Source organism: Anabrus simplex, chromosome 7 (genome assembly GCF_040414725.1).
Source record: "Anabrus simplex isolate iqAnaSimp1 chromosome 7, ASM4041472v1, whole genome shotgun sequence".
Taxonomy (NCBI): domain Eukaryota; kingdom Metazoa; phylum Arthropoda; class Insecta; order Orthoptera; family Tettigoniidae; genus Anabrus; species Anabrus simplex.
In genome coordinates, this window is record NC_090271.1 from 20632610 (window position 1) to 20646386 (window position 13777).

The 13777-nt window shown below is 41.3% G+C and overlaps 1 protein-coding gene across 1 annotated transcript in view; it reads right to left on the minus strand.

Annotated features, from left to right (window-relative positions):
• Nucleotides 1-11636: 11636 nt before the first annotated feature.
• LOC136876865 (hemolymph lipopolysaccharide-binding protein) overlaps nucleotides 11637-13777 on the minus strand; it is a 64487-nt gene continuing 62346 nt past the window's right edge. Inside the window, exon 6 of the mRNA XM_068228765.1 lies at nucleotides 11637-12027. Coding sequence (XP_068084866.1) covers nucleotides 11858-12027 — 170 coding nt within the window. The 3' untranslated portion in view covers nucleotides 11637-11857. The remainder of the gene's footprint in view (nucleotides 12028-13777) is intronic.

Below are 13777 nucleotides of genomic sequence, written 5' to 3' on the forward strand. Positions count from 1 at the left end.
GATAACTTCAAACCATGCTGCAAACACTGTTTTAAATTTCGGTAATGAATGATATACTTAGATTTATCGCATAAATTAGCAATGAGCATTTTCGTCGTTGATGCAATGTACGGGGACTTCATATTTTCAGGGCAGAACGGTAGGTCATTATGAGAAGTGTGTAACTCTTTCGGGTACTGTAAGTCAACTTCGAGGAAATAACCTTTATCAGCTTCATCGCCTAGGGCGTGTAGCTGTAAAGCATCAATTTCGCACTGCGTCAGCCAGCGGAAACCACTCACCGGTAGATGCTGACTCATCGCCCACCCATACTGATTATTAGCATCCAGATAAACGATATACTGAGATTCCTGACTGGTATCGAAACTCGGCATGTACTTATTATTAGCACTCGAATACCGGCCGCTACACTGACTCAGACCGCCTCGAATGGATGCTTTTATAAAGTGCACCATATCGATATCCGTTAGCAGCTCCAAATTCACACGCGTGTATTTTAACATCGCGTCCCAACTTAACCCAGGTGCAGTAAAATACTGACATGGGTCAAGGCTGTAGGTGTTCATGCAAACACAGCGAAAATTTTCAAAAACATCAGCTAACAAAAGTACATCTGTCTTTAAATATAAATCGGAGTATTCACCTAGCGTTTGAATGTGGAACTGCTCCCAGATATGTTGTGCATGTAAATAGTCATCATCACTAATATCTGCTGAATTCAGCGAGCTGTAAAAGGATTGTTTCGATGGTAAGGCACGTTCTTCGAGGCGGTCTAAGCAGTCGAGATATTCGTAACAAAAAACACCCTTACGCCGAAGTAAATTAAACTGCGTTTCTTCAGGGAAAACGCGTCGAATTTCTGCAAATTGTTCAGGCTGTAAATGACTAGAAAGTTTATCGAGGCTACTCGCCATAAAGCGAAACGAGTCAAGGAATCTCAGTTTTATAGAATGCTCAGCATCTACTTTTACAGACTTTGCAAACGCAATGTACCGCTCTTTATTCTGAGGGATTATATCTACTTTTTCATCCGAAGCTCCAAATTGTGAAATGATGAAATGAGAGTCGTAACCAGATAAGTTATGAAAAATTACAGGGATAAATTTAGGAACTCTATACTTAAGATTACAGCTATAATGAGCGGCACATCTGTAGAAACCAGTTAAATGATCATGATCAAAAACTTTAGGGTCATTTTCGGAAAATTCCCCATCACAAATGCTACACTTTGTAGCACGTTCATGATCATTTAACTGAATGTCGGTGAGTGGCTTCATAGGAATATTACTATTCAGAATACGACCGAGACGAACTGCATCACTTTCAAGTCTTTCTAAAAATACTTTAGCAGCATCATGTCCTCGATACAGCTCTAACTTGTTAAGCGTACTATCGTAACTACACTTGATGTAATACGCGAAGCTATACGGGACATGCATGTGCGTAGTATTAGTGAAAGAGTTGTCAGGATTAGGTGAGCATGTGTTGCATGGCGTGAGGATGGCTTCAAAGTCTGCATAAATCACGAACGGTACCCATATCTGCTTGTGAAAATTTGTAAATTTTAAAACATTATTGCCTGTAGTAGGTATCTCTGTACGTACATGATTGCAGTCATTCTTGGAATGCTTCGTTAACTGATCTTCAGTTCTAAAATACTGCAAGCATCCATCACATAGCCACTTTTTACACCTTTCTTTGGATAACTGACTGCCAACAAGTCTACTCAGATTTTTAATCCAGCAAAAGTGGCTATTCTCACTGTTTTCAATATAGAGTAAATTAACGTGAGTACTCTTCTTATGACATGTATAATACAGAGGACCTACTACAGACTTTTTCTCTACACCATACACATTAATACTAATGTTATTTAGCTCCTCAAAGCGCTTAATATCCTTTATCTGCACAGGAAATTCTATACTATCGAAATTTAGCTGCGTTGAATAGTGTGGATACGATGATGTTCTATACGCTACATTCGATTTAGCAGGATTTAAAGCCGACATCACCGCCCATGCGAAACATGCTTCGTCATTGTTTTGGATGTTTACAACAGCTTCTTTTCGCTGAATCCATGCCGGCAGCTCGATGTACGATGAACCTCGCATGGGATTGTACTTATTGATGTTAACTTCTAGATACATTATCTCAACTAAAGCCCACCCTGATTCCTTTTCCTGAAATTCCTCGCTCTTAGTTGAAATAATGTTAGAGACATCCCTAAGTACATCACCAAAATTAGTCGACTCACTTATGACAAAATTCTTCGTATTAAATGATTTAATGTCCGTTATTTCGGATTCATCCGTGCTTTTAATGTACAAGGCGAAAAGTTCAAAATTAACTTTAAATAAACTATGATTGGACAAAGATTTAGCAAGAAGCTGTTGTACATCCGGTTGAACGCAATTTAAAAAGTTTGAAGTGCTCTGAAACTTTTGACTGGTGCGAATTCGGTAACTAGCAATCCTACTTTTAAATGCTGTATTAATTTCCTCGATGTTTGCGTTACTACCACTTCTACACGCATTATTTTTATGCGCATTACTCCGTAAGTGTCCCTGAAAATGCGAAGATGGTACATCAGTGTTACAGTGCTCGCAGTGAATAGTTTGAAGTTCATTTTTCCTAGGTTTTTTACTACTAGTACTTTCTACAGCTACATCAGTAGCTGCACGCTTTTTCCCTACTACTACCTGAGGGCAAGTAGATATTTGATGTACCTCTGCTAAGTGAGCCTGGTATTGCTCTACATTAGCGAAGTACAGCCCGCAAACATCACATAAAGCAGATGTTATGCTAGGGTGTTTTGCTTTTATATGACGTGCGAGGTTATCCTGTCTTACGAACGTTGCCTTACACTGTTCGCAGGGGAACATAGTTGGGTTATAGTCGCAAGCAGATAGCTGATGATGTTTTGTTTTTACATGGCGTGCAAGGTTGTCACGTCTTGTGAACATTGCCTTACACAGCTCGCATGGGAACATAGTGTCTTCTCTTTCTTCGAATAAAGTGTTTAGGTGAACAGCGTATGCAACAAGTTCTGAAAAGAGAACAACCAATAGAGATTAGCCTAAAGTTGCGATGTTCAACCTATAGAGGTTGGACATGGCTGTGAGTTAGGCCTATAGCATGAGGATTGAAGAGAACGACTAAAGTTACGATGTTCGGAAGAAACCAAGTTTCAACCTGTTGAGGACAGACATAGCTACGTGTGCGTGTTTGAAATTATACCACGTCTATAGTATGTTGATTAAAGAGAACAACTATTTATGATTAGCTTAAAGTTACGATGTTCGGAAGAAACCAACTTTCAACCTGTTGAGGGCAGACATAGCTATGTGTGCGTGTTTGAAATTATACTACGTCTATAGTATGTAGATTAAAGAGAACAACTATTTATCAATAGACTAAAGTTACGATGTTCGGAAGAAACCAAGTTTAAGCCTGTTGAGGACGGACATAGCTATGTACGCACCTCGTCTATAGTATGTAGATTAAAGAGAACAACTATTTATCAATAGACTAAAGTTACGATGTTCGGAAGAAACCAAGTTTCAGCCCGTTGAGGGCAGACATAGCTATGTGTACGTGTTTGAAATTATACCACGTCTATAGTATGTTGATTAAAGAGAACAACTATTTATGATTAGCTTAAAGTTATGATGTTCGGAAGAAACCAAGTTTCAGCCTGCTGAGGTCAGACATAGCTATGCGTGCGTGTTTGAAATTATAAGATTAACCTCTTCTATGACATGCAGATTAAAGAAAATAACTATTTGTCAATAGACTAAAGTTACGATGTTCGGAAGAAACCAAGTTTCAACCCGTTGAGGTCAGACATAGCTATGTGTGCGTGTTTGAAATTATACCACGTCTATAGCGTGAGGATTAAAGAGAACAACTATTTATCAATAGACTAAAGTTACGATGTTCGGAAGAAACCAAGTTTAAGCCTGTTGAGGATGGACATAGCTATGTACGCACCTCATCTATAGTATGTAGATTAAAGAGAACAACTACTTATCAATAGACTAAAGTTACGATGTTCGGAAGAAACCAAGTTTCAACCCGTTGAGGGCAGACATAGCTATGTGTACGTGTTTGAAATTATACCACGTCTATAGTATGTTGATTAAAGAGAACAACTATTTATGATTAGCTTAAAGTTACGATGTTCGGAAGAAACCAAGTTTCAGCCTGCTGAGGTCAGACATAGCTATGCGTGCGTGTTTGAAATTATAAGATTAACCTCTTCTATGACATGCAGATTAAAGAAAATAACTATTTGTCAATAGACTAAAGTTACGATGTTCGGAAGAAACCAAGTTTCAACCCGTTGAGGTCAGACATAGCTATGTGTGCGTGTTTGAAATTATACCACGTCTATAGCGTGAGGATTAAAGAGAACAACTATTTATCAATAGACTAAAGTTACGATGTTCGGAAGAAACCAAGTTTAAGCCTGTTGAGGACGGACATAGCTATGTACGCACCTCGTCTATAGTATGTAGATTAAAGAGAACAACTATTTATCAATAGACTAAAGTTACGATGTTCGGAAGAAACCAAGTTTCAGCCCGTTGAGGGCAGACATAGCTATGTGTACGTGTTTGAAATTATACCACGTCTATAGTATGTTGATTAAAGAGAACAACTATTTATGATTAGCTTAAAGTTACGGAAGAAACCAAGTTTCAGCCTGTTGAGGGCAGACATAGCTATGTACGCACCCCGCGTGAGGATTAAAGAGAACAACTATTTATCAATAGACTAAAGTTACGATGTTTTAGAAGAAACCAAGTTTCAACGAATAGAGGTCAGACATACCTTAAAATCTTCGCGCTGCAAACTGTTACTCGGATGTATAAAATGCGTGCGTTCAAGCCTGAAACTCGAATGATAATATTCTGGTCGTACCTAAAAAAAGAAAAAACATATATGAATGTAGTGTAGGGTACATCATCTAACCTAATTATCTTTACAACTCAAAGTTCGAAAACATACCTTTAAAAAAAAATGCACGTGCTGCAGGCTGTTACTGGGATGAATAAAATTGTTGCGTACTTTCGAACGGTACCTAAAAAGAAAAGAACATATATGAATGTAGATGTCTAGCGTAGAAGTTGCTTTGCAAATAAAAAAAAAAAAAGGTAATTAACAGTTCTACCTTACCTTAAGCTGAAGAATAATATTCACTGCAGACGGGAGATGCGTGTGTACGTAATAAACGCATACAGAGAACTGTGAGCACTTCGCGCAGACTGCTGCGGCTAAATATTCTGCTTGTTACCAAGCGGATATGATAATCGCTGAGCTGACAACTGCGGTACAGTCGGAACGAATGCAAACAAGAGCTCCTACCCGCAGGCTGACGTATTCAAACCTCCTGTTGATACCGAGGTGTCAGAATTTAAGAGTTCGATCCTTGGAAAGTTAGCGTGTGATCCTCGACTTCTCGAGGGTACATACGCGGTATTCCTTACCTGTAGGTATTGAGCTAAAGCTAGATCATGTAATGACGATCGCGCAGGCCCCCCTCGCCTAGCATTTACGGCTTCTAGTTCGAACCCGCTATCCCCCGAAGTAGCGAGAATGATTGGAGAGTGTTGAGGGTGATTCATTCGTCGGATGGAGGCGTTAAGCTATGTGCAGGCTTCTTCTAGTCAGGGTACGCGATTCAAATCCTGGCAACTTATACCGTCGGGAAGGGCATCCGGCTAGATCATGCAATGACGATCACGCAGGTCCCTCGCCTAACATTTACGGCTTCCAGTTCGAACCCGCTATCTTCCGAAGTAGCGAGAATGATTGAAGAGTGTTTGAGGGTGATTCATTTGTTGGATGGAGGTGTTAAGCTGACTTCTTCGGTAGGAGTAGGCTATGTCGGGATATCGATTTAAAATCCTAGTCAGGAAGGGCAACCGGTCGTATAAAACTATGGTGTGAGGCGGGGTGTGTGTAAAAGCTAGCAATAAGTAAGGGCTGTTGATGGGGACGTTAAACCTTGTGCAGACTCCTTCGAAAATGATTTTTGAGTACATGACTTGACGGTGATTCATTTGTCGGATGGAGGCAATAAGCCTTGTGCAGGCTTCTTCTAGTCAGGAGTAGGCTATGTGTCGGTACTGGGATATCTAGTTATAAAACCCGCTACAACAAATTTATCGCGTATACTGCGATTTAAAATCCTAGTCAGGAAGGGCAGCCGGTCGTATGGTGTGAGGCGGGGTGTGCAAAAAAGCTAGCAATAAGTAAGGGCTGTTGATGGGGACGTTAAACCTTGTGCAGACTCCTTCGAAAATGATTTTTTGAGTACAAGACTTGACAGTGATTCATTTGTCGGATGGAGGCAATAAGCCTTGTGCAGGCTTCTTCTAGTCAGGAGTAGGCTATGTATCAGTACCGGGATATCTAGTTATAAAACCCGCTACAACAAATTTATCACGTATACTGCGATTTAAAATCCTAGTCAGGAAGGGCAGCCGGTCGTATGGTGTGAGGTGGGGTGTGCAAAAAAGCTAGCAATAAGTAAGGGCTGTTGATGGGGACGTTAAACCTTGTGCAGACTCCTTCGAAAATGATTTTTTGAGTACAAGACTTGACAGTGATTCATTTGTCGGATGGAGGCAATAAGCCTTGTGCAGGCTTCTTCTAGTCAGGAGTAGGCTATGTATCAGTACCGGGATATCTAGTTATAAAACCCGCTACAACAAATTTATCACGTATACTGCGATTTAAAATCCTAGTCAGGAAGGGCAGCCGGTCGTATGATGTGAGGCGGGGTGTGCAAAAAAGCCAGCATTAAGTAAGGGCTGTTGATGGGGACGTTAAACCTTGTGCAGACTCCTTCGAAAATGATTTTTTTGAGTACAAGACTTGACAGTGATTCATTTGTCGGATGGAGGCAATAAGCCTTGTGCAGGCTTCTTCAGTGGAGTAGGCTATGTATCGGTACCGGGATATCTAGTTATAAAACCCGCTACAACAAATTTATCACGTATACTGCGATTTAAAATCCTAGTCAGGAAGGGCAGCCGGTCGTATGGTGTGAGGCGGGGTGTGCAAAAAAGCCAGCATTAAGTAACGGCTGTTGATAGGAGGCGTTAAACCATGTGCAAGCTCCTTCACCAGGAGAAGCCTACATGCCGGTACCGTGCAGGTTCTTTCGATAGGAGTAGGCACTGTGTGTGTTTTAACCTCTCCGTACAATCATGATAGTTTACGTTAGGAACTTACATAGGCTAAATGCTACACATTCCGTGGCAGAGCCAGGAATCGAACTCGGACCTCCGAGGGTAGCAGCTAACTACTGCACTACAGAGGTGGACTATTTCAGAATATTTTACAACCTTAATTAGTACTGTGTTTTAAGAGCTTGAATGGTACTCACATAAGAAGACGTTCGCGAGTTACAAACCGCTTATCAGTGTCCTAGCTCAAGGTCGAGCCGGAAGATACGTGTACAATTTCAGCTAACACATGCATTCTACACAACTCGCTCAGAATGACTGTGCTGATACTTCGAGGACTGTAGAACAAATCTATAGCCTACAGTATGCATGCCTCTCACCCGGTAGTCTCGGGTTCGATTCTCTTGGGGGTAAAAATGTGTTTAAATCACATGAATGTGTTGAGTTATCCTTCCTGATGCAAAACTAGCAGTATCTAACCTCATAGTTTTACGACCGGTTGCCCTTCCTGACAACTCAGATTAAGAATCTGTTTTAAAACGTCTAACACGGGGAATCGGGGATTTACAGCTAGATGCACTTCTTAGATTTTAAATCACGAACTATTGTTTTACGGCCGGATGTCCTTCCTGACTAAGATTTTAAATCGCAAGAATTTGTTTTTAAGACTAGTCGCCCTCCCTGATGCAAAACTAGCAGTATCTAAGCTCTTGGTTGCCCTTCCTGACAACTCGGATTAAGAATCTGTCGAGAATCGGGGATTTACAGCTAGCTTAGATTTTAAATCACGAACTAACAAGAGAACGTGGAATTTACCGCCACCGGGGCAGCACTGTTCTCTCTGGATTAAAAGCTTTGTTTTCAAACAAGAGCACGTGGAATTTTTCAATTTGCCGCCACCACATAGAGGGCAGCACTGTTCTCAAAGATGGCAGATGACAGCTGTCAAAAAAGCACATGGCTTTGTTTCCACGTGGAATTTGCCGTCACCATATAGAGGGCAGCACTGTTCTCTCTGGATTAAAGATGGTGGATGACAGCTGTCAAAAAAAGCACATAGCTTTGTTTCTACGTGGAATTTGCCGCCACCACATAGAGGGCAGCACTGTTCTCTCTGGATTAAAGATGGCGGATGACAGCTGTCAAAAAAGCACATAGCTTTGTTTCTACGTGGAATTTTTCAATTTGCCGCCACCACATAGAGGGCAGCACTGTTCTCAAAGATGGCGGATGACAGCTGTCAAAAAAGCACATGGCTTTGTTTCTACGTGGAATTTGCCGCCACCACATAGAGGGCAGCACTGTTCTCTCTGGATTAAAGATGGCGGATGACAGCTGTCAAAAAAGCACGTGAGTATGTTTTCAAACAAGAGCACGTGGAATTTTTCAATTTGCCGCCACCACATTTCAAAGGTAAGTAGCTAAAGAGGGCAGCACTGTGCTCTATAGATTAAAGATGGCAGATGACAGCTGTCAAAAAAGCACGTGAGTATGTTTTCAAACAAGAGCACGTGGAATTTGCCGCCACCACATAGAGGGCAGCACTGTTCTCTCTGGATTAAAGATGGCGGATGACAGCTGTCAAAAAAGCACGTGAGTATGTTTTCAAACAAGAGCACGTGGAATTTGCCGCCACCACATAGAGGGCAGCACTGTTCTCTCTGGATTAAAGATGGCTGCATGTCGAAAAGCATTTTTTCAAATTATCCGCCACCACATTTCAAAGGTAAGTAGCTAAAGAGGGCGGCACTGTGCTCAAAGATGGCAGATGACAGCTATCAAAAAAGCACGTGGCTGTCAAAAAGCACGTGGATTTGTTTATCTCGAGCTAGTGAGGTTAAGTTGGTACCACTAAGGTTTATTCCCGTCAAGATGGCAGTACTGAGGTTTGCGATGCGTTGTTGTCTGTCAAAAAGCACGTGGCTTTGTTTACAAATCTGTCAAAAGCACGTGGCTGTCAAAAAGCACGTGGCTTTGTTTACCTCGCGCTAGTGAGGTTAAGTTGGTACCACTAAGGTTTAGGCCCGTCAAGATGGCAGTACTGAGGTTAGCGATGCGTTGTTGTCTGTCAAAAAGCACGTAGCTGTCAAAAAACACGTGGGTTTGTTTACCTCATGCTAGTTAGGTTAAGTTGGCACTAGTGAGGTTTAGGCCCGTCAAGATGGCAGTACTGAGGTTAGCGATGCGTTGTTGTCGATGACAGCTGTCAAAAAGCACGTGGCTTTGTTTACAAATTCAAATCTCCCGCCAAAATTCAAATTTCCCGCCAAAATTCAAATTTCCCGCGGGAGGAGGAGGCCTCTCCCGAGAGCCGGAGGAGGAGGAGGCGGCCGAATCCCTGCATTATACTACTTGCCGCAATTTTCCGAACGCTCAGTGATGGTTGTTGAAATGGTGGTATCTGTTGATTGCCACGTTGGTTCTTTTACAACTGGAATTCTGACGGCTACAGAGAAAACAATAGCTCCCTCATCCGGTATCCTTCGCAGGTAATACTTCAGCAATACGTGATCGCCGATGGGCTTTTAAGCATTATCATCGAAATCCTAAGATGGCCAAACATATAGCAATTAAATGCCTTCGGGCTAAGTCCTATTCACCTACTCATCTCCTTTAATGGAGATCTTTGCAGATCACTTCCCGTCACATTTGCCTGGAATGTCCAGCTCTGCGTATATATCGCGTGGTTGTGGTGCACCAGCTCCCCTTAGACTCTAGCGGTTCGTAATCCTACAAGGTGCCTTTCATGGATTGGGACTTCGGGATTGCTCTCACGCTTTGAAGCTACGCTGTTCCTGGGTGGGACAAAATCCATAACAAAGGAGTGACTGATGTCTCAGTAATATCCGCACTCTGATCAACAGGGTATGACTTAAGTGCATTGTGATACCAATTCCCTAGCCAGGTAAGGATTCAAAACTTCTGGAAGGCCTAAGGTCATTATGCCTAACAAAAGTCTGTAAGCTGTTTGAAAGAATGGTGAACCGAGGTCTTGTGTGGGCTTTGGAAGGGCGAAGTCTCTTGACTAACTGCTTGTATGACTGTCTGACGTTGATCACCTGATTAGCCTGATGAGAGCAATTCAGCAAGCTGTTTTTCATCAGTAGCACTTAGTGGCCGTCTTCACTTTTTTACCTGGGAATGTCTTAGGACACTACCTAATATCACTACGAGCATCGCGTTGAAGATCATGGAATATCACAGAGATCGTTACTGAGTGCCGCTCAGTTTGCAGTCGTTTCATAGCTATACGTAGGCTCTATATTTGAGCTCAAGAATGATGACGGTCGCTGCACAAAGATGCTGACCGAGTTGATGTGCTTTCCTATTTTCTGCAGAGAAAACCTCAGTTGCACACTTCTGTCAATATCGGCTTGAATCCTCAATTTTCACTGCTTATATCTCATGACCTTGTTATTTTTAAAGGAAAGTACAATATTACGTGACTGGTGAAATTGTTGTTTTTAAAGCAAGGTAGAACATTACATGTCTGATTACCTTGTTTTTAAAGGAAAGAAGAAAATTATATGTCTGATGATATTTTTGTTTTTAAAGTAACGTACAACATTACATATTTAATGACCTTGTAGTTCCTAAAGGAAAGTAGAACATCATATGTCTGATGACATTGTTGTTTTTAAAGTAAGGTAGAACATTACATGTCTGATTACCTTGTTTTCCAAAGGAAACTAGTGCATGAAATGTCTGATGACCTTGTTGATTTTAAAGTAAGGTAGAATATTACATGTCTGCTTACCTTGTTTTCCAAAGGAAGTTAGAACATTACGTGTCAGATGACCTTGTTATTTTTAAAGGAAAGTAGAACATTATATGGCTGATGACATTGTTGTTTTTAAAGTAAGATAGAACATTACAAATCTAATGACCTTGTTGTTTCTAAAGGAAAGTAGTACATTATATGTCTGATGACATTGTTGTTTTTAAAGTAAGGTACAACATTACATGTCTGCTTACCTTGTTTTTAAAAGGAAAGTAGAATATTACATGTCTGAATACGTTGTGTTTGAAGGAAAGTAGAACATTATATGTCTGATGACATTGTTGTTTTTAAAGTAAGGTACAACATTACATGTCTGCTTACCTTGTTTTTAAAAGGAAAGTAGAATATTACATGTCTGAATACGTTGTGTTTGAAGGAAAGTAGAACATTATATGTCTGATGACATTGTTGCTTTTAAAGTAAGGTAGAACATTACTTGTCTGATTACCTCGTGTTTAAAGGAAAGTAAAACATTATATGTCTGATTACAATGTTTTTAAAGGATAGTAGAACACTATGTGTCTGATGACCTTGTTGTTTTAACGGAAGTTAGAACATTATATGTTTGATGACCATGTTATTTTGTAGAGGAGAAGGCAGAACGTCGTATGAAAATTTCCCTATAGTTAGTGTTGAAACAGAACGAAGAAAGTCACGACTTATTTACAAGTATCTTCATTAAATTTCAACAATATACATTTCAACAATATACAGTGGCTTTACGTCGCACCGACACAGATAGGTCTTATGGTGACAATGGAATAGGAAAGGGCTAGCAGTGAGAAGGAAGCAGCCGTGGCATTAATTAAGGTACAGCCCCAGCATTTGCCTGGTGTGAAAATGGGAAACCATAGGCTGCCGATAGTGGGATTCGAGCCTACTATCTCCGCACAGCCAGCTCACCCGGTGAGATCTCACAGATGAAGGGTCTGAGTTCTGCACAATTCCAGTTCCGCAGCAGACCTGATTCGTTAGCAGCACCGCCGCACTTACGACCAGGATGGTCATCAGGTTCACCAGGCCTCCACCAACTGCTGAGAGAAGGCTCACCTGGAAACACAGAACATAAGAATCGTACAGTACTTTATCTTTCTTCAGAATATCCCAGTTATTCCTGCGGTCACTGGAGCCACCCAGGATCATTTTAGTTTTGGCCCGAGATTTATGGCCGAATGTCCTACCTGGCACCACGCGCATTTCGACATGAAAATATCAACCCAAGATAAACCGGGATCAAAACTTCAGCCTTCTAGACCCCGGTGGGAAAGGGAGTTATAATTGCTAGTGGCTTTACGTCGCACCGACACAGATAGGTCTTATGGTGACGATGGGATAGGAAAGGGCTAGCAGTGAGAAGGAAGCAGCCGTGGCATTAATTAAGGTACAGCCCCAGCATTTGCCTGGTGTGAAAATGGGAAACCATAGGCTGCCGATAGTGGGATTCGAGCCTACTATCTCCACACAGCCAGCTCACCCGGTGGGAGTTACAATAACGTCCACGGTATGGCCTTCCTGTTTTCACTTAATGTTGTCAGACTCCTCCCTTTCTTCTTTCCTATGCCATCTCTCTTGGTCAACTCTTGTTCTTGTCCGAACCCGACAGCCCAGGGAGTTTAATATTCACGACATTCGTCGTGCTTCCCTATCTTTCTCCGATACCTTCAATTTTATAAGTGTCGGACCTCTTCTGATTGGTGTTAATAGATGGTGGATACCCAGTGGTATTCTTATTAAAACAATAACCACTAGCAATTTCTGATTTTCTATTTGACTGCACAGTTTTTAACTAACTATCAGTACTCTTGTTATAAAAATAATTTGTTCAGATGGCAACAACTTCCCCCATGAGCGATTTGCCAAATTGAGATTACATGTTTATATCATGAAGTGAAGCAGGTTCGTATAAATGGGATAGGAATATGTTCACAGACCCTCGAACTGGAGCGATGTCAATTTTATCAACGATTTTCACAGGCAGCTGAAAGTCTTTGCTGAAGTTTATAAGGAACTCTTGGATGTTATCACGTGTCCTGCCATCAGTCCGATAAGTTTGACATTACGCAGCTGGTACTTCTGCATTGAGGGCTCGTAGATGTACTTTCCCCGGCTGCTTGAGCGATGTTGAGTCCTAGCTTGTTATTTCTGTGGACTATCGTGTCGATACGCTGTGTGCTGCTACTGAACTTCTTCATGCACCTGTACTCTATTACGTGTATTTCCACTTCCTGTTCTACTCTACTATGTTTAATTGTATTCCCTATCATTATGCACCATTGTATTTCTATTCTGTACTTATTCTTACAATTCTATTCCTCTTATTATAATAATATTAATAAATAGATTGTCCCTTATATGACATAGTCATCGCTTTCTGTATTATATATCCAACATTTTCGAGTTTCTGAATTCTTATCCGTGTACTTTGAGCTTGCGACAACGTTGTTGTTTTATTTTCCTATAATTGTAACCCCGTGGATAGGGACCATAGAATACAGCCACGCCACGGTGTTCCCTGCCAATCGTAAGAGGATAACAAAAGGGATCACAGGGGCTCTTAATTTTGGAGCGTGAGTTGGTGATCATGGAAACCTTAGATGAGTCCTGGCTTTATTTTAACATATTTGTACCAGGCTCCTCACTTTCACCTATCCTTCGTTAAGCCTCGTCTTGTCCGACCACGACGATGTTACATTTCCGATGCTTGGAGAGTCTTTCATTTCCACCCTTCCATTTCTTTAGCCGATACCTTCATCTTTCGAAGTGTCGGGCTTGTTAATTCTTTTTCTCCGTTAGAGGATGG